Here is a 22047-nt window from a genome sequence, read left to right as displayed (position 1 = left end):
GGGGGGGGGTCCACAAAGACAAGGTCACGGATGGCTTGGTCATGACATGGCCAGCAGTGTGAGTTAAAAAAAAATTCGGCTCTTCATTTTTGTTTTGTTCTTTGGCCTTCTGTTTGTTCTCTGCTTAATATTCTAAAGGCTTGAGAGAAGTATTTTAGGGGATCTCCTGGGGGAAACAGAGACTCGAGTGCCAGTCTGAGTGGAGGTTTAGTCATAGCTCGTAGTTATGGAAATGAGGCCAATATGGTTTAATTCTCCCACCTCTGGTTTAGTCATAGTGATGTTCTTGGATTACATGGAACTTGGCTTTTATGTTCAGAGGTGCAGGTGCATGTAGGTTTGATCATCTGCACGTTCAGCTCTCCAAGCTCTTTGTGAATTTTTTTGGATTTCTTGATGTGTTCACCCTAAGAATTACTTGGCATATATCACTTATAAGCTTTAAGTGATTTAAATGATTGATTTAAATTCCATAATGTGGAAGATTGATTTAAATTCCATAATGTGTACAACTGAAGCCCACAGCCTAGGAACAGTCTTCGTTGTTTCTGAAAGCATTATATGTAGCTCTTGAAGCAAACAGAAAAATAATTTCCAGCCTACTAAAAACCTAGAATTTAATACCCAAAGGACTAAATTGAAAGAAATGCTTTTAAATTCCATTCAGAGTAATAAATGAGGTCATTGTGTTCTCTTGTCAAAGATTGGTGAATTCTGGTTTTTGTGCCTGGGACTGTTTTGCTCTAGGATTTCTCTGAACCAGAAATCTGAAATCCGGGATTTAGCAGAACTTCATGTATTCACCCTTCAGATCATAATTTTTTTTATTATTAATACAAAGTTATGAAGAAATCCTGTGATGAGGACATTTTCGTCAGTATAATTCTCTTTGGATCAGTACACTGGATGCCACTAATTTTTTTTTTTTTTTTCTTTTTTAGAGCAGAGTTGATCTAATAAGTCATACTTTCTGCTGGGCTGTAACTTCTCTATGCATTTGTGTCCCCAGATTACCTTTGACAATAAAGCTCACAGTGGCAAAATTAAAATATATTTTGACAGTGATGCCAACATTGAGGAATGTAAAGACTTGAACATATTTGGATCTGGTAAGTATGCTGTATACTTGCCCATTGTGGATTATGGATGATTTTAACATTTTATTTTAGGATCTGGGGTGTTTAAATGGTTTATTTGGGTGGTGATAGGAAGAAAGTGTTCCAGAAAACCACATTTTGAGCATTAGATTCTGCAAAGCATATCCCAAAGCTTTGCATTTTCATTTAATTCAGCGAATGTTTATTACACACCTCTTAGGAGAGGTAGTTAAGAGATCAGGCTCTGAAGCCAGACTGCCTGGGTTTGGGTCTTAATTGTGTTTACTATTCCTGTGATCTTGGACAAATTAATCTCTCTGTCTCGGTATCTTTCTCTGTAAAATGAGGGTAATAATAGTAGTAACTTTCCATGATGTTGAGTATTAGAAGAGTTAGTATGCCAAGCAAAGCACTGAGCACAGGAGTTGAGACGTTATTTGCTAGGCACTATGGGAAAGAAAGAAACTGCCTTCGTGAGGGAGACTGTCATGCTGATAGAATCTCTAATATGTTATGGATAGGAACAAGTGGTACACAGGCACAAGGTATGAACAGAAAGAAGGCAAAGGTTAAATCTGACTGGGGCAGAGTGAGAAATGTAATGTAGAAGTGATTCTTGGAGAAAGCATGCTTTGATCTGAGCCTTGGACAGTGGAGAAGGATTCTTCAGAGCCCAGACTGCAGCTTCTGCAAATGCTGGGTCATTTCCTCGGTCATTGCTCAAAAACACCTCTTAATACACATTTAAAATGGGCTACAAGGAACCTGTTCTGTTTGTTCAGGGAAGGGTCGGGGTGATGTTAATGACGGATGGTCATTATTTTTTAATTTACAGGTTTTGTTTAAGTGAATTTCCCTTGACCAGATTATCGGAACAAAATAAAATGTAAAATACCTGTGGTTCCTACTTTAGATTTGTTTTAAACTAGATCTGATTTGTGGCGGGCTGAAAGGTTGTATAATACGCCCTGATGGTTTCTGTATTTTGGTTTCAGTAGTTCTGTTAATTGGTCTAAGCCTCTGATTAGCATACACAGTTTTGGTTTCTATCAGTAAGTGGTTACTATTCCCCAGCGGACAGGACACCGCTCTCTCTGACAGACATGCACAGGTCAGTTGCTTATTTTCCAAGTCCAAGTATAGGTTGCAACTATTTTTTGTGAAAAAAAGCTAACCTTTGTCGTATATAAAATGTGATTTGGAATAGTCATTATGAAGATCAAAATAACAGAATGAGTTAATTGGTCAAATGTGTTGTCAGACCGAGTTGTTTCCTTCCTCACTGACCAGGCTCATCGCTCTATTAGGTGTTTTTCCTTGCCCTTTGCTCAGAAGAGAGGAGCTCTTGCTCCCTCCTGTGGCCAATGAGGGGAAACACAAACCTCACAGACTGCTGAGTAAAAACGCTAAAATTTACTTACATATGCTTCTCCGAGGGCTGTGTCCTAAGAAACCAGATTCCATCACTAGGAGAATACAAATTTAAAATAAAATGATGTGATGTGAAAGGCTTAAAAAGCTGAAGTTTGGAAAAAAAGGGAAAAAAAGGTTAGGAAATGGATTTTTTCCTATATGAAACTGGTGGATCGACATTGCCCTAGCTTTGGGGAAAGTGGGACCAGGGCAAGGGTGACATCTGGTGGGGTCCTTACGCTATTTCCAAGAAGTTCTGAAGTTAGTTCACGTTTATACACTTATCCCCAGGCTTCTTTCTCTTGTCATTACCCATATTATCTCAAGGCGAAATTGAGAGAATGTCCATTTTCACATACAAACCTCCTGCTGCCTTTTACAAATTCTGTTACCCATCTCAAAGTATGCTACTAATCTTCATTTAACTTGATTTTATAAACATAGCAATTTGGGCATGAGGGGCTTGGAGAGGAATTAGTGGGTGGGATTCCCCATTGATTGGTTGTGTAAATGGTATTACAGGGAAAAGGGTTTCAATATGTTTGGGAAGCTCTTAGTTAGAGTCTCACAAGCATGCCAGTGGATGGTGTGTGTACGACTTCATGGGCCTTTGAAAGGGCTGAGGGGTATGTGGGACGTCCCTAACCAAGTTGGCTGGGGCATCTTTCTGGATTAGTGTTTTACAAACCCAGGTTTGACAAAAGTTCTTGTGGGGTAACATAGTTTCAATAGAGTAAGAAAGCAATTATTATGTTCAAAAAATACTTCTTTTTAGCATACCGAACTAGCTTTCTCAATAATTTATAGAAAAAACGGAATACTATACTAGATTCTCTGTTAGGAGGGATGGTTTATCTTTCTGGGTCTGTTGATTTTCTATGTGTAAGTAAGGCCCAGTAAAAGCAATCTTAGAGATTTGTGTTCTAGTTATAGGTCAGAAAGGAAGGTACTAGACACTGTCCTTCCTTTCATAACATTTTCAGTCTCATCTTCTCAAGAACTGCCCCTGTTCTCTCTGTCCCATTCCATGGGTCCAAGGTTAAAAAAAGGTCTTGTATTCTGGTAAAGCTAAGTTGTTTTCTTACCTACCCATTAGATGATATCTCAAAATAACTGAAATTTCTTGAGGGTGTGATGGCTAAAGGTAAGTGAGCGCCAAGTGCTCCTCTAACAAGCACTTTGGTGGGGTGTTTCACTTGATTCTCATGACAGCCCTGTGAAGCAGTTACACTTGCCCTTTCCATTTGTAGCTGAGGCATCTGTAGCTTAGCAAGGTCAAATCATTTGCTCCATGAATTGCATTTACTAGCTGGCCATGCTCATCACCCCCTGGATGAGCTGCTTTGCCCTCAGACACTCATGCCGATCTTGCTTGCACCCTTGCATTGCTAAATCCAAGGGCACTCTGGTCTTCCTCTTAAATGCCTACCCTGCAGAGGTGTCACTGTGCAGTGCTCTGACTGTACATCTCCTCTGAAGGTCGCCTGTCCCCAGTCTTGTTTCCTTCTCTTCTGGCCTTTCTTTTCATCTAGTTCCTAAGCTCCTCCCCCTCCTCTAATTCACAAACATTGTCTCCTCCCCTCTTCCCTCTGCCAACCCCCATGCCTCCTAGTCTGCTTGTCTCTCTGTGGTGTCTCTGAGTGGCTGTCCACAACCAAGACTTCAGCAGCAACCGAATTGTCCTTTCTTGCTGTGAAGATCCAGACTGAACTCATTTTACCCAAGACAGAAAACCAGGGAGTCATTCTTGGCCATTCTATATTCTCTAGGTCCAACTGGAGACCAGGTTGTGACTCTCCCCTTCCTCTCTCGAAACTCTGTGCCTTCTCCTTTCCCTCTACCTCTAATTTAGCTCAGACCTTCATAAGTTTTAGCTTAGATTATTCAGCGGTCTTCTCATGTTCTGCTTGATTCTCTTCACTTATCTGTAAGCATATTGAAGCATTATGCTAAGCATAGGCACTGTATTTTGTTCAACACTACTTACAAACCTGCCTCTCAGAGCCAGTTCTTTAGTGGGGAAGATGGACATTGAATGATAACACACAGTCAGCCCTCCATATTCATGTGTACTGCATCCATGGATTCAGCCAACTGCAGATTTAAAAATATTTGGGAAAAAAAAATGGATGGTTGCATCTGTGCTGGACATACACAGACTTTTCCCCTTGTCTTTATTCCCCAAACAATGTAGTATAACAACAATTTGCATAGCATTTACATCGTATTAGGTATTATAAGTAATCCAGAGATGATTTAAAGTGTATAGGAGGATGTATGTAGGTTATATGCAAATACCATACCACTCTATATAAGGGACTTGAGCATCCATGGATTTTGGTATCTGGCAGTCGGGGGGGTCCTGGAAACAATCTCCCATGAATACTGAGGAATGACTGTAGTAACTGCTGTAACCACTTGGCAGTTTCAAGTGCTTTTCATATATGAACTTGTGTAATCCTCACAACAGCCTTGTGATAAAGGTGTTTTTACTCTATCCATTTTTCAAATGAGGAAACTGAGGCACAGGGGTTAAGCAACTTCCCCAAGGCTTCACAGCTTCTGAGTGCAGAGCTGAGATTCAGATCCAGCCTGCTGGGCTGCAGAGACTGGGTCCTTCCCCATTTTACAGTCTCTGTGCTCCATGCTGTGCTGTCTTGGAAGACGTAATTTTATAAATTCAGTAGCTGTCATGCAAAGGAGACTAACAGGAGCTATGAATGTGTGTAGTCATAGAGAGTGCTATGAATGGATAGAGGAGGTGGCTAATAGAGATGGGAATTTAGAGAATTTTGTTCTGATGTAGGGGATTTTTAATCTGAAACCTGAGGCTGAAAACGAATAATCTGAGCATGTATGTTGCAGGGAGAGGTGCTGTTCCCAGGCAAAGGGACCAGGATGTGCAAAGTCCCTGAGGCGAGAACAGGGAAGGAGGGGGCCAGGCAGGAGAGAGCAGTGGTTGGAATTTGGGACACTACCATGAAATCTGAGAGAAGCTGAGGTTACAGTTTCATCTCCTTCCAGTACATTCTCTCTACTACTCTGTATTCCAAACCAAAAATCTGATGAACACTCTCCTCCATACTTCCATTCCAAGAACTTATTTTCCTAAGGGTAGAGGAAGGTTACCGAATTGGCATTCTTTGCTGGGAAAGTGCACAGAGTGATTGAGAAGCAGAAATGGGCATTCTGAGTGCTGGTGTTTGAATCTGTTCTCTCATTAATGGCAAACTTGATGTCTGTGCTTTTATGTGAAAGACCTCAGAGTACGCCAGTAGTTTTGCCTTTTTTGAATGGAGCCCAAATGGATCGCCTTCATTGAAATCTATTCTACACTAAATATTTATAAATACATTTTAGTGCATTTATTAGCAGTTCATGTTTTTTAATTCATAACTCTTCACACCAAGAAATGTTTTACCTTATTTATGGACTTCAGAATGAATACAGTGTGATTTGTTTCTGATTTTTATCATTTTGTTTTAACAATAAACAGAACTTTCATTGTTCAAACTTCTTTTCAGACTGCCATTTGTTTGGAAATTATTCTCAAGAAAGGTGTGTTTTTAACACTTGAATTCTGTTTTTGTTCCTCAGTTCAGAAAAATACTCAGTATGTCCTGGTGTTCGATGCATTTGTCATTGTGATTTGCTTGGCGTCTCTTATTCTGTGCACAAGATCCATTGTTCTTGCTCTACGGTTACGAAAGGTATGTGTGTGTTCCAATTTTCTCCTCCCCTCTTGGCCTGTGCCTCAATTTGCCCAAACAGACCACTCATGTGCCACCCTGCCCTTTCCAGAGCCCCTTGACTGAATTAGATTCCTTTGAGGGGCTGCCCCCCCTGAGGCATTAATCAGCCTGAGGCTTAGGGAGTGAGTAAAGACTCTAGGATGTCAGGTGGGATCGGATAATTACCCTACTGAAGACTGAGCTAATATGTGCAGGAGCACAGTGGTGAACTCTCAAGCTTTTTAATGTTTCCAGAATAAATTAGACCCTTTTAAATTCAGGAGTGATCTTAAGAACAGAGTAATAGCATGTGTGGGTTTCATCTTTTGTCTTCAAATCAGAGTTCATTTTGACAGGGAGGGATGGTAAATGGGTTATAATGAAGCGTAAAATACTTTATTCTATTTTTCAGATAGTTTTAAAATTCTACCTTGAGTTTCATTTTGCCTTTTTACCCTCAGGGCCCTTGTGACTATACACTCTAGCTCTCTGTAAGTCTTATTGCAGTATGTAGCATGTGTATAAATTCATACTGGGGTCAGGGGAAATAATTGGAATACCATTTGTGGAGCAAGGAAATAGTCTACATTCTATTTTCCTTAATCTTGACCTTTGTCAACTTACTTTGTAAATATCCACCTCTCATACCTGCCTCCCAATCCCCCTTGACATTCTGAACTCAGGGGTAGATTCTGTTTCTGCCAAAGTAAGGGGACAACGTTGGGAGCACACACTCTGGAGCTGGCCTTCCTGGACTCAGATCCTAGCTTAGCCACTCTGTGCCTCACTTTCCTCATCTGGATGGTAGGGCTGATAATACCTCATTCACAGGGTTGACATCAGACTGAATGAGTCAATAACATGTAAAGTATTTGGAATGTACTGTGTGTTAGCTATTATGACAAGAGTCTGTTGGGGTTAGAGTGTACGTATTTGACGTTGAGTTAATTTAGCAGATGTTTGAACGCTTACTTATTGCTGGGGTGGATTATGGGGAAGAGCATATGCCCTAATCTCCACTTGATATGGGTCTATCAAGATGGCAAAGGCAACATCACGCCATTTTACAGGCAAGAGCACTGTTTTGTGCTTGTCTTCTCCTTCCAGAGGGCAGTGGTGGTTTGTAAGAAATGCTTTTTAAAATGTTTGCATAGAGATTCCTAAATTTCTTCCTGGAGAAGTACAAGCGACGTGCGTGTGACGCTGACCGGTGGGAGTTCATCAACAGATGGTATGTCCTGGTGATCGTCAGCGACCTAATGACAATAACTGGATCCATATTAAAAATGGAAATCAAAGCAAAGGTGAGGCAGCTCATTTAATGTTTTTCATTCTTTAGATTCTTCTGGATGATCTCAGGCATTTTAGGATATGAAACTTTTATGGAGACTAGTCTGATTCTCATGTGAGGCCACCTCTGACTTGATCCCCTGTGAAGGGAAAACAAGGCGGCCGCAGTACTATGAAAGGTGATATTCTCATGCATATTCCCCAGGAAAGTGGTGCATCTTCAGAATGGTAACTGAAGTTGGAAAAGATTGGTTATTTGGGCTTCATTTTTTTTTTCTTAAAGTTGCAAAAAGATCAGCTGCCCCATAAACCAGTCCCCTCCCCTGAGCACGTCTAGACCCCCTGGTGCTCATCCGTGACCATTGCTACTGTCACCAACCAGCGTGCAGCAGGAATGCTTTAGTGCCTGTCACTTTGTGTGAATTAGTGATTTCACCTCGTGCTATGTCTTGACCCCTCCTTCACCAGCTGTTCTCCCCTCCACGCTGTGCTGTCCGTCAGCCAGTCTCACCAACCACGGCCACTTCCAAACCGCTCCGGTGCCCCCTCCCCTCCATGCCGACCTCCTCTGGGCAGTCCTCCTCCCAGCCTGCACTGCACACAGCCTCCTGCTGCCTTTCTGTCTTCAGCCTCGCATCCTTCACATCCTGCACACGCTGTGAGTCCTTCTGGAAGTGTCTGTCTTGCTGTTACAAGCCTTCCTGCCTCCTGGGGCCTACTTTGGGATGAAATGGCCTCCCCTCAGCCTGGCCTCCAGGGCCTTCATGCTCTGGCTCAGCCTCCACTCCCTGCCCTGTTCTGATCCTGCCCCTCCAGGACATCTTGCTGCCTTTCATCCTTGTGCCTGTCCATCCACCTGTGTTTCCCTGGCCCATCATGCCGGCGCAGCTCCGCTCTGGGGTTCCACTGTGGGAAGGTCCTGAGACTAGCTGGGCCTCGTGTCTCTCATTGCACTGAGCCTGTTTGTGAGCGTTTGTCTCCTGGACTAGACCTAGAATCCCTCAAAAGTCGCTCGACTGTATTGTTTGATATTTGTTTATATTCTTTAATGCCTAGTCAGTAATAAATGCAATTTCTATTTCAGAATATTATTTGGAAAAAAAAATTTTTTTAAACAATTGAAATACTAATTGGAGATGAGAAACACATTTAAGACTGTGTTCTCTATTTTTCTTCGTTTTTTTTTTTTCTTTTAAAAAATTCTTAGTCTCACCTATACGAGGCAGATAGTTCATTCTTTTCTAATCAATTTCAAGTGGAATACAATATTTTACTCATCTTTCTTATTTTGTCTTGTTTATTCCTTAGAATCTCACAAATTATGATCTATGCAGCATTTTGCTTGGGACGTCTACGCTCTTTGTTTGGGTTGGAGTCATCAGATACCTGGGTTATTTCCAGGCATATAATGTAAGGATCTGGCATTGGGTAGCGCTACTGTGATTGAGACACATTTCTTCTTGGGTTCTAGTAGCTACTTTTTAATTTTACCCATTTGGTTTGTTTCTTTTTTCAGGTACTCATTTTAACAATGCAAGCCTCACTGCCAAAGGTTCTTCGGTTTTGTGCTTGTGCTGGTATGATTTATCTGGGCTACACATTCTGTGGCTGGATTGTCCTAGGACCATATCACGACAAGGTGTGTAGTACTTATTCTTCCTTCCGCACATTGGGCACCTGGCACCCTTACAAATGGGTTTCTAGTATTTACCTTCTTCCTGCTCTTCTCCAGAACATACCCTGATATTAGAAAGCACATATCTTTGCATTGGTTTTCTGTTTCTTTTCTTCTTCAAGATATTGAATTGACTTCAGAAAATTGAAACAAGAATGGCAAGAGACTAGAAAGCACATGTCAGTTCTCTGGGACTGGCTTAAGGGGTTGCACAGTCACCCAGCTGATCATCAAATGAGAAGTGTTTGGACACGAGATTACTATAGTCAAAATGAAATTAAGTGAAGAAAATTGTTACAAAATCTTAGGGTTTAGGTATTAGGGTTTTCATCAAGTTAATTGAGGAGAATAAAGGTGGGCAGAGTCTGCCTAGAATGATCATGTTAAGTTTCTGATTGAAATGATAGCACATCTTGTCTTTGCAGGTGGTTTTGATTACTGCATCATTTTTGTGCCTTATTAAAGATCAGTATGTTAATTCTGAACTATTACTGAGCTTCAGTCAGCATCAAAATCTCAGAGACATCAAAGTTATGCTAAGATGTTCTTTTAAAATGATCAATCTTATTGGTAGATACATCAAGAAATGAAACTAGGTAGGCCTTGTTTTCAAACCAAAAAAGTGAAAGGAGTTATAGCAACTCATAGTTTTCCTCCATGGGCCCATGGCAGGTGGAACAACAGAAACAACAGAAATAATAGCAGCTAACATTTGCTGCTCACATGTTAGGCACTATGGAGAGCATTTCCGTGTTTTCTCTCAATTAATCCCCACAACAGCCCAGGATACTGTTGTACTCAGGTGCTGTGCAAGAGGAAAAGAGGAATAAATGCAAAGAATTGCTTCCAAATTTGTGTAACAGTTCAGCCTTTATCTTTGACCTTGCTAGTTGCATTAACCAAAACGTGATCAAGTCTGGTTTGCAAACTGTTCACTAAGAGTAAGCTATACATGACCCTCAAAGCTTCTATGTTGTCCTACCAAAATAAAGCCTACTAACTTGGCACACCCAGGCTTTCTCCTTTTAAAGGAGAAATGACACATTAAAGTGTCACATTTAATATGTCCAAAGAGAATTACTGTTTTTCCTATTTGAGACACTGTGTAATTAGCAAAGTGACAACCTCTGGGCTAATAGTAAATCTTGTTAATTTTATTGCTCTTCCAAGTCCATGTCACTGCTTTAAAGGTGACTCATGAGTAAAAATTGTTCTTTGATATGATCTCTCTGATCTGGAGAACTTACTATCTTCATGCCCGGGAAAATTTACATTTTTTTTCCTTCCTTGCCTTACGTTCTGAAAGTTTCTCTGCCTCTGTGTCACTAGAGGGCAGTGTTGCACTGTGTGGAATAAATTCTGAGCCTAAGGCTTTGGCTTTAATTCACCGGGCGCAAGATCTTAGGACAAGTGGTCCTATCTCCTTTGCATCCCACTGCACTCGCGCCCCCGCTCCCAGTCTCCTCTACCCCATCATTATTCTGGAAGGTGCTCAGATAATGTTGCTTGAATTTTACTAAGTGGCTACGATTCTCAAGTTCCATTTGTTAGGCCTGGTTCCCATGTTCTTAACCTCCCTTGCTGTGTTAACCCTCTCCGTCCCTTCTCTGCAGGGAAATATTATCTTTTTACAGAAAACAGAGACTGTCATATACTAAATAATTTTCCTCAGGTTACCCAGCTAGTAAATGGCAGAAATGGGATTCAAACTGAGGTCTGCCTGATCCCAGTACACATGCTTTGACCAATAAATACCCTGTAGGGCTTTTCTTGGTATTATCTATAATAGACCATTGCAAAAGAGCATTTAGTTTCACCCAAGAAGCTGGGTGGTATTTCTAGATCAACTGTGCGAGGACAGCCATGTAATCAGTCTTATTCTCTCAGTGTGGCAAGGTCACTTTGTGGAAAATGAGGTTATTTGCTTTGTGAACCTGACTGCATTTCCATATTTTCAGTTTTGTTCTTTCAAAGGATCCAGGTGAAATTGGGTTGCTCTGGGCCAGCACTGTCCATTAAAAATGTAATGCAAGCTACAAATGAGAGCTATATGTATACTTTAAAATTTTCAGGGCTGGTCCGTGGCTCACTTGGGAGAGTGTGGTGCTGATAACACCAAGGCCACAGGTTTGGATCCCTATATAGGGATGGCCGGTTGGCTCACTTGGGAGAGCGTGGTGCTGACAACACCAAGTCAAGCGTTAAGATCCCCTTACTGGTCATCTTTAAAAAAAAAAAATTTTTTTTTTCTAGTAGCCACATTAAAAAATAAAACAGAAACAGGTGAAATTTATTTTAATTATGTATTTCATTAAACTTAATATTTGCAAAATATTTCTTCATTGTAATCAATATAAAATATTGAGATATTTTACATTTTTTTGGTACTAGGTCTTTGAAATCTGGTGTGTATTTTATCCTCACAGTACATCTCAATTTGGACTAGCTATATATCAGGTGCTCAATAGTCCTATGTGGTTAGCGGCTGCCATTCTGTATACTGCACCTCTAGACTTGTGTCTCTCACTTAATGTCAGTCTTCCCCTTCTGCCCTCGAGGAGTAGGGTATAAGGGATGTTTCTAGGGTTGCCTATGCAGGTCTGTTCAAGGCATCTCTCTCCCATCTTTAGCCAGGCTGATTTATTGGGGAAATGCATAGCTGAGTTAATTCAGTAAATGCAGGAGTCAGTAAAGGGAGAGAACTTCAGCCTGGTTCTGGAATTTTGTGCTTTTCTTCTCCATATTGCTTCTTCTTTTGAATCTGAAGTTAGAAAATTTTATTGCACCCTGCACACTTCCCCCTCATCCCCAAATTAATCTAAACTGTCAGAATTTTCAGGTTTTGCCAGCATCTGTTGAATAAGAAGAACTTCAGTGTTACCTGAAGCTTTGAAAAACTGAACATTACAGCAAACATTTTCTAGGATTCTTAGAATCACAGAATCCTTGAGTGTGAAAGCTAATTCTTTCTTTAAAACGGACAAATAGAATATATGAGGAACATGGGAGGGATCCCAAGGTGCTGCTCCCAAATCCTTGCTGCCCGAAGACTTTTAAACATTGATTATATACTGATTTTTAGGGCAGCTTTATTCAATGTAAATATAATGCAAGCCATGAATGCAAGATCATGTGTATTTTTTTTTTCTAATAGCCATATTAAAAAAGTTTAAGGATAAATCCTGGCGTTTTCAAGATGGCGGTGGCTGCGGCGGTTGGCACAGAGTAGCTGAGGTGGAAAAGGCGGCCACTGGGCCTCAGGCAGCCGGGAAACTTGTGGATCTTCCTCTTGCCATCTCTTAAGGGAGGACCGCTGCTGGTGGCCGGTCGTGGGGGGTGACCACCACTTTGCCCCCGGCAGGAGAGGCTGCCTCATTTACAGGCAACAGCTTTGAAGTGTGGAGCAGGAAAAGAACTGTTTCTTAGCTGCAAAAGCGAGTCTCTAAGCAGGGAACACGGTGCCAGGGCTGCTGTGGATGCAGACAGGATCCCGGAGGCCGGGGCTGCGCTGAAGGCGGCCAGCTGCCCTATTCAGGATTCGAGGGTTCAGGCCGGCATTAAAGAAGATTCCTGGGAGCGCCCGAGCCGAGCCACGCTGAGACTGAACACCCCGAGGCGGCAGCAGCCGAGAATGGGGAAGGCAACAAACCAGAGGTAGAGAGTGAGCGCCCGACCTGGCACAGCCCTGTGAGTGACCCCTGGCCCAGCCCTGTTCGGGGGGCTGACGCCCACCCGGCTCCTGCCTGCATCACTGGTTCACTCACTGCCCCGGGGCTGCCTCCATTTTCCCAGGTGCTGGCAGCTCCGCCCGGCTCGGCCGTCACTGAGCCTTCCTACTTGCTTGGCCCGGCGCGGGGCTTTCCGGAGCCTGCGGGCCGGCCTCCCCTCCCACTCCCTCCGCAGTTCTCTGGCGGGGCTGGTGGTGTGGGGCATCCCCGGCCAGTGTCGGGAGGGCAAAGAAGTACGGGCAGGCCAACTGTCACTCCACCACACCCTGGACTCCGGCCCCCGGTAAACTTCCTGTTACTGGGAGGCAGATACCATCTCTGCAGCCATCAGTTCAGAAAAAAGCCTAACCAATTTCTTGTTGGGAATAGTGTGGTAGGAGAGGTCCCAGGTCCACTTGAACCTGCCGGAGAGCTGGCTGCAGGTGGGCGCTAGATTCGGTCTCTGCCGGGGGAATACAAAGGTGAACAAGTCCCGAGAAAGATCTACACAGTGCTACAAAGGCACCCAGAGCGACCGGTCGTCTGTGCCTACAGAAACCCGGTAGACTTCCTGGGCGAGGCGGTGCTGAGCAGGGTTTTGAAGGCCCAGCTGATAGACGAGAGTTGCAGAAGACACGCCCCAGCCCAGCACAGTGCGCACAGAGTGGGGAGACATGCGGCCAGGGAGGCGGAGACTCGACAGAAACCACACACCCTGTGGGGTCGCCACTGCACGATCCAACAGCCCGGGCCAGAGCACACAGAACAGGGAGAAGTCCTGCACAGGAAGTGAAAGCTCAACAGAGATCACACACCCTCTGGTACGTGATCAACCAGCCCAGCAGAGTCCAGGCTGACCAGAAAGGTGGCTTCCCGGAGAAGCCCAAGACCCGAGGCAACCACACACACAAGGCACTAGAGGCCAACTGAGCAGTCACGGAGGTAGCCATACGAAACTGGCAACCACAGCAACATCCTAGTTAGTCATTAGTCTCAAACCGGTGGACTGTGAAACCCCTGCCACAATGAATAAACATCAAAAAAAAGATACCAAAAATACAAAAAATCAAGAAAGTACACCACCAAAAGTTAATAAATCTCAAACTCTAGATCCTATAGAACAAGAAGCCCTTGAAATGACTGACAAGGAATTTCGAGTGATAATTCTAAGGAAACTGAATGAGATACAAGAAAACACAGCTAGACATCATGATGAAATGAGGAAAAGTATACAGGATCTGAAAGAGGAAATGTACAAGGAAATCAATGTCCTGAAAAAAAATGTAGCAGAACTTGCTGAACTGAAGAAGTTATTCAGCGAAATAAAAAACACAACAGAGAGTTTAACCAGCAGGCTTGTCGAAGTTGAAGAGAGAACCTCTGAACTTGAAGATGGGCTGTTTGAAATGACACAAGCAGACAAAAAGAAAGAAAAAAGAATCAAAGACATTGAAGAAAATCTGAGAGACATATCAGACAACCTTAAGCGCTCAAATATCCGAGTCATGGGTATTCCAGAAGGGGAGGAAAATGGAGATTGCATTGAAAACATATTCAACAAAATAGTGGCAGAAAACTTCCCAGGTATAGGAAAAATCACAGATCTTCAGATCCAGGAAGCTCAACGATCTCCAAACGTATTCAACCCAAAAAGGCCTTCTCCAAGACATGTCATAGTCAAATTGGCAAAACTCAGAGACAAAGAGAGAATCTTAAAAGCTGCAAGAGAGAAGCGTCAAATCACCTATAAGGGAGCCCCAATCAGGCTAACATCAGACTTTTCGTCACAAACCCTAAAAGCTAGAAAGGAATGGGATGATATATTCAAACTACTAAAAGACAAAGATTGCCAGCCAAGAATACTCGACCCTGCAAGGCTATCCTTCCAAAATGAAGGGCAAATAGTATATTTCTCAGACAAACAAAAACTGCGGGAGTTCACTACCACATGACCACCCTTACAAGAAATCCTCAAGGGAGTACTGGGTTTGGTTCCTGAAAAATAACTACCACTGCCATAAAAACCCAAGAAAAATCAATACCCACTAGTATAATAAAAATGGCATTCAGGAAGAGAAAACAAACAAACAAAAACGCTATCTACAACCTAAGGAACCAACAAACACAGAAAACAAACAGTAAATCAGAAAGCAAGGAACAAAAGACACCTAAGACAACCAAATAACCAATAAAATGCTAGGAATAAATCAACACCTTTCAATAACAACTCTTAATGTAAAAGGCTTAAATTCCCCAATCAAAAGACACAGACTGGCTGACTGGATCAAAAAGGACGACCCAACTATATGCTGCCTACAAGAGACCCACCTCACCCATAAAGATTCACACAGACTAAGAGTGAAAGGATGGAAAAAGATTTACCATGCAAACAGAAAAGAAAAACAAGCTGGAGTAGCTATTCTTATATCTGACAAAATAGACTTTAAACTAAAACCTATAAAAAGAGACAATGAGGGACACTACATAATGATAAAAGGACTGATGCATCAAGAAGACATAACAATCATAAATATGTACGCACCCAATGTTGGAGCAGCCAGATTTATAAAACAAACTCTATTAGACCTAAAGAAGGAAATAGACACTAATACCATAATAGCAGGGGACCTGAACACCCCACTGTCAATATTAGACAGATCATCTAGGCAAAGAATCAGTAGAGAAACACAAGATCTAAACAAGGCTCTAGACCAATTGGAATTGGCAGATATCTACAGAACATTCCACCCAACAACCTCAGAATATTCATTCTTCTCATCAGCACATGGATCATTCTCCAGGATAGATCACATATTAGGTCACAAATCAAGTCTCAATAAATTCAAAAAAATTGGAATTATCCCATGTATTTTCTCAGACCACAATGGATTAAAACTAGAAATTAATAACAAACGAAACTCTGGAAACTATACAAACACATGGAAATTAAACAGCATTCTACTTAATGACATATGGATCCAAGAAGAAATCAAGCAGGAAATCAAAAAATTTATTGAAACTAATGAAAACAATGATACATCATACCAAAACCTGTGGGATACTGCAAAGGCAGTATTAAGGGGGAATTTTATTGCATTAAACGCTCACTTCAGAAGAATGGAAAGGTGGCAAGTGAACAACCTAACACTTCACCTTAAAGAACTAGAATAACAAGAACAATCCAAACCTAAAGTTAGCAGACGGAAAGAAATCATTAAGATCAGAGCAGAACTGAATGAAATTGAAAACCAAAAAACAACTCAAAAGATCAACGAATCAAAAAGTTGGTTTTTTGAAAAGATAAATAAAATTGACAAACCATTAGCATGGCTAACAAAAAAAAGAAGAGAGAAGACTCAAATAACAAAAATTAGAAATGAAAAAGGCGATATTACAACTGATTCATCTGAATTACAAGGAATCATTCGAGACTACTATAAACAACTATACACCAACAAATTTGAAAATCTGGAGGAAATGGATAAATTTCTGGACACACACAAGCTCCCAAAACTGAACCATGAAGACGTAGAAAATTTGAACAGACCAATAACAATAAAGGAGATTGAAGCCGTTATCAGAAGGCTCCCAACAAAGAAAAGCCCAGGACCAGATGGATTCACAGCAGACTTTTACCAAACATTCAAAGAGGAATTGACACCGATTCTTTACAAACTATTCCAAAAGATTGAGACAGATGCAAATCTCCCAAACTCATTCTATGAAGCAAACATCATCCTGATACCAAAACCAGGCAAAGATATAACCAAAAAAGAAAACTACAGGGCGATATCCTTGATGAACATAGATGCAAAAATCCTCACTAAAATACTAGCAAACAATACAGCAACACATACGGAAAATTATTCATCACGATCAAGTGGGATTCATCCCAGGGATGCAAGGTTGGTTCAACATATGCAAATCAATAAATGTGATACACCATATTAATAAACTCAAACACAAGGACCATATGATCATCTCTATAGATGCTGAAAAAGCATTTGATAAAGTTCAGCACTCATTCATGACAAAGACCCTCTATAAGTTAGGTATAGAGGGAAAGTATCTCAACATAATTAAAACCGTATATGACAAACCCACTGCCAATATCATCCTGAGTGGGGAAAAGCTGAAAGCTTTTCCTTTAAGAACAGGAACTAGACAAGGATGCCCACTCTCACCACTCCTATTCAACATAGTGTTGGAAGTACTAGCCAGAGCAATCAGAGAAGAGAAGGAAATAAAGGGCATCCAGATTGGAAAAGATGAAGTCAAATTGTCCCTGTTTGCAGATGACATGATCCTATATATTGAACAGCCTAAAACCTCTACAAAAAAACTCTTGGAATTGATAAATGAATTCAGCACAGTAGCAGGATACAAAATCAACACACAAAAATCAGTAGCATTTCTTTTTTCCAATAGTGAACATGCAGAACGAGAAATCAAGAAAGCCTGCCCATTTACAATAGCCACCAAAAAAATAAAATACTTAGGAATTGAGTTAACCAAGGATGTGAAAAATCTCTATAATGAGAACTACAAACCACTACTGAGAGAAATTAGAGAGGACACAAGAAGATGGAAAGATATCCCATACTCTTGAATTGGAAGAATCAACATAGTGAAAATGTCCATACTACCCAAAGTGATATACAAATTCAACGCAATCCCCATCAAAATTCCAAAGACATTTTTCTCAGAAATGGAAAAAACTCTCCAGACATTTATATGGAACAATAAAAGACCACGCATAGCCAAAGCAATGCTGAGCAAAACAAATAAAGCTGGAGGCATAACACTACCTGACTTTAAGCTATACTACAAAGCTATAATAACCAAAACAGTATGGTACTGGCATAAAAACAGACACACTGACCAATGGAATAGAATAGAGAATCCAGAAATCAACCCACACACTTACTGCCATCTGATCTTTGACAGAGGCACCAAGCCTATTGACTGGGGAAGAGACTGCCTCTTCAGCAAATGGTGCTGGGATAACTGGATATCCATATGCAGGAGAATGAAACTAGATCCACACCTCTCACCGTATACTAAAATCAACTCAAAATGGATTAAGGATTTAAATATACACCCTGAAACAATAACACTTCTTAAAGAAAACGTAGGAGAAACACTTCAGGAAATAGGACTGGACACAGACTTCATGAATATGACCCCAAAAGCACGGGCAACCAAAGGAAAAATAAACAAATGGGATTATATCAAACTAAAAAGCTTCTGCACAGCAAAAGAAACAATTAACAGAGTTAAAAGACAACCAACAGAGTGGGAGAAAATACTTGCAAAATATACATCTGACAAAGGATTAATATCCAGAATATACAAGGACCTCAAACAACTTTACAAGAAGAAAACAAGCAACCCAATTAAAAAATGGGCAAAAGAGCTAAGTAGGCATTTCTCTAAGGAAGATATACAAATGGCCAACAGACATATGAAAAAATGCTCAACATCACTCAGCATCCGGGAAATGCAAATCAAAACCACATTGAGATACCATCTCACCCCAGTTAGGATGGCTAAAATCCAAAAGACGCTGAACGATAAATGCTGGCGAGGTTGCGGAGAAAAAGGAACTCTCATACATTTTTGGTGGGACTGCAAAATGGTGCAGCCTCTATGGAAAATGGTATAGAGGTTCCTCAAACAATTGCAGAGAGATCTGCCATACGACCCAGCTATCCCACTGTTGGGAATATACCCAGAGGAATGGAAATCATCAAGTCGAAGGTATACCTGTTCCCCAATGTTCAGAGCAGCACTCTTTACAATAGCCAAGAGTTGGAACCAGCCCAAATGTCCATCATCAGATGAGTGGATACGGAAAATGTGGTACATCTACACAATGGAATACTACTCAGCTATAAAAACGAATGAAATACTGCCATTTGCAACAACATGGATGGACCTTGAGAGAATTATATTAAGTGAAACGAGTCAGGCACAGAAAGAGAAATACCACATGTTCTCACTTATTGGTGGGAGCTAAAAATTAATATATAAATTCACACACACACACACACACACACACACACACACACACACACACACACACAAAACGGGGGGGGGGGAAGAAGATATAACAACCACAATTACTTGAAGTTGATACGACAAGCAAACAGAAAGGACATTGTTGGGGGGGAGTGGGGGAGGGAGAAGGGAGGGAGGTTTTGGTGATGGGGAGCAATAATCAGCCACAATGTATATCGACAAAATAAAATTTAAAAAATAAAATAAATAAAATAAAATAAAACGGACAAATAAAAAACTCTAAAGAGCAGGTATCAGGAAAATTATAATTTTATACCACTGTGTGATCAGTAGCTGGAGCCCCATGACATTTTAGCTTCCTGGCTTCCTGGAGACATCTAATTTCAGTGGTTCAGCTGAAAGGGAGTAAAGATGCAAAAAGTGCTGATATCTGTTTCCAGCACTAATAGGCTTTGACAGAGCATCCTTTCAAAATGTCTGGATACAGAGGGCTAGAGACTGTTGAAGTCCTTCCACACCTCATCTTGAATTATTAAATATTACTTTAATGTAGCTTTTACATTTCCAGAGTACTTATTTTTTTACTGTGAAGAATAAATTATAGTCTTGTATTATACAAATGTGAAGACCACGGTATTGAAAAATTGTTGGACTTTGCCAATACCATGGGGAAAAGTTTGGCATACGCTGCATTACATATTCATGCTTCCAGTGCCTCTGGTTTTAGCCAAGCACCTCTTATGCAAGAGGACTGTTAGCCAGTTGTGACATTTTACCTACATGGTGCATGAAATTCTTAGTACCAACTCTTGAAGCAAACCTTTACATCATTCTCTGACGTAAGACATTGAAGGTTATGTTTTCATTTAAATGAAAGTTCTTCTTGTCTCAATTGCAAAATTATCATTTGTGAAATGAGCTCTTGGGTTCTCACTGTGGTCCCATGGAACCTACAGAAACTTTTTGTAGAAATATTCATTTAATATTTAGTAAGTATCTACTGTACACCAAATGTTACCAGGTTCTTCTAGACCGAGTTCTTGGAAAGCAGGGAATATGGCTTATTCTTCCTTACATTCCCAGTGTTCGGCATGGTACATCGGACATGGCAGGGGCTCAACAATTTTGCTGAATGAACAAGAAACAAAGAGAGATAGCAGTACCTGCTTTCCAGGGGCTTATGATCTCTCAAGAACCAAAGCAATAACCTATAAACGTGGTCCTTACAGACCGAAAACACATTAGGACCTTACCTTTGTTATTTTTTCAGCTCCTACTGTGGAATTTGGGCCACTGACTCTGGTTTAGCCACTTCTTGTGGAACAAAATGTAATTTAACAGGTGTCTGTTTAAATTTTGGGATGGGTTAAAATAATTCTTATGTGCACAGAGGAAGGGGAGGAAGAATGGCTATGAATAACATTCATGTTGAGGCGGGTATTATGTGTGGACTGATAATAAGTAACTACACAGGAAATTAAGGAATGAATTCAATATGTAGTGACCAACTAGCTATTTGTAGTTCTAAAAACTGAAGCACAGACTGGTAGGGGTTCTTGAAACTAAAGAAAAGAATTGACTGGGTTCCAGAAGAAACTGTAAGAAATATGAATTATTAATGGTGCTGTCAGAGTTATAACTGACATCCACAGAAACCTGCTTTAATTTCACTGTCTAAGGCTAATGGAGGGGATGGAAAATATTTATCCTGGGAACTGCCTGTCTTACTGTTAAATAATTTGCATATTGTTGAGTGATTTTCTCAACAAGATGCTCCCTCCAGGTCCCTATGGAGAGCGACTTTAGTCCAGTTCATCAGAGTTGTCACTGATGCAGCAAAGGCAGGGGCATGCTCCTTGTTTGGAGTGCATTTGTGCACCCTCTCCCTTGGCCACAAACTTGACCCTGCCTGGTCCAGCCACGGGGCTGGGAGCACAAGGCATAGTGTTTGCTCTCTAGTTGGGGTATAAAAATAATTAGAAGACTTTCACATGTTTCACCCTGTGGTTCTTACGGATCCAGAGGACAGAGAAGGGACTAGAGCCTCCAGGGCAATCTGTCTTGCAGTAGACTTTGACATAACCCGTGAACATTGGCTTGACTGGTACAGAGAAGAGGAAGAAGAATAGAACAGGTGAGGAAAATAAATCTCAAGAGGAAGAAACGTAGAAATGGGCCAGGTGCTGTGGGAGGAGACAAGCATAGGGTGTTGATACTGATAATGAGGAGAAGCAAGGAGGCCACATGAAGGAGGAACTTATCCCCACCTAGTCTTGGTTTGGCGTTTTACTTTGCATTCAGACCTTGTACGGTTTTAAGCAAGTGAAATGGCCTTAAAGCCATCTTCTGTGAAGCTGAGGTTTTACTGCAGCTTGGACTGGAGAGTGAAGAGGTTGGAGAAAAGGAAACTTCTTTGGAGGTTTCTTTAACAATTCAGGTATGTGTTGATATCAGAGTAGAGTAGAAAGGGCAGATCAGAGAAACATGTCATAGGAACAGACAGGCTTAGAAGAGTGAAAGAGAAAGATTAATCTATTTATTTAGATTAATCAATTTAACACATAGTTTTAAGTACTTGATTATTTTGGAGTAAACATTGGTTTTCTTGTTTGTTTTTGGTTGGAGATTGGAATCAGTGACAGAAATAGGGAACTTTAAGAGGAAAGCCCATTTTTCTGGTTAGGGTGGTAGAAAGTTTTATTTCATTGCACGTCAAACAATAGCACAACTTCCAAGTGAAGATGTTCCATAGACATTCATCAGAAATTTGGGTATCCCCAAAGTCACATGGACATACATGCCCCTACCCCTAAGGACAGAATTTGGTTCAAAACCCTGTTTCATCTGTGTTTCTGAAAATTGTATTGTTTTTTGCCTAGTGGGTCATTAGTGCTCTTTAGATAGAAACTTTTCACATTCATCTAATGTCTAACCCTCTGTCCCTAGAGACATGTTTATTAAGCACCTGTTTGTTTTCAGTTGACAGGATGGCTGGCTAAGGATTCCAGAGGTATTCCACATTGGCCTCAGCCCAGCTCCTGAACTCTAGGTGTACACCTCCAGCTAACTGCCAAATATCAACATTTCTGCCTGGAACCTCAAACTCACCTTGA

At 41.2% G+C, this 22047-nt stretch overlaps 1 protein-coding gene across 1 annotated transcript in view; it reads left to right on the top strand.

The window, feature by feature from the left end:
- MCOLN2 (mucolipin TRP cation channel 2) overlaps positions 1 to 22047 on the top strand; it is a 61298-nt gene that overhangs the window by 33826 nt on the left and 5425 nt on the right. The window contains exons 7-11 of the mRNA XM_063106706.1: positions 1010 to 1109; positions 6108 to 6220; positions 7396 to 7545; positions 8840 to 8941; positions 9048 to 9170. Of these exons, the coding sequence (XP_062962776.1) occupies positions 1010 to 1109; positions 6108 to 6220; positions 7396 to 7545; positions 8840 to 8941; positions 9048 to 9170 (588 nt within the window). The remainder of the gene's footprint in view (positions 1 to 1009; positions 1110 to 6107; positions 6221 to 7395; positions 7546 to 8839; positions 8942 to 9047; positions 9171 to 22047) is intronic.

Source organism: Cynocephalus volans, chromosome 8 (genome assembly GCF_027409185.1).
Source record: "Cynocephalus volans isolate mCynVol1 chromosome 8, mCynVol1.pri, whole genome shotgun sequence".
In the NCBI taxonomy this organism is placed as follows: Eukaryota; Metazoa; Chordata; class Mammalia; order Dermoptera; family Cynocephalidae; genus Cynocephalus; species Cynocephalus volans.
Note: the sequence above shows the minus strand (reverse complement) of the source record. Positions and strands in the feature narration are given on the sequence as shown.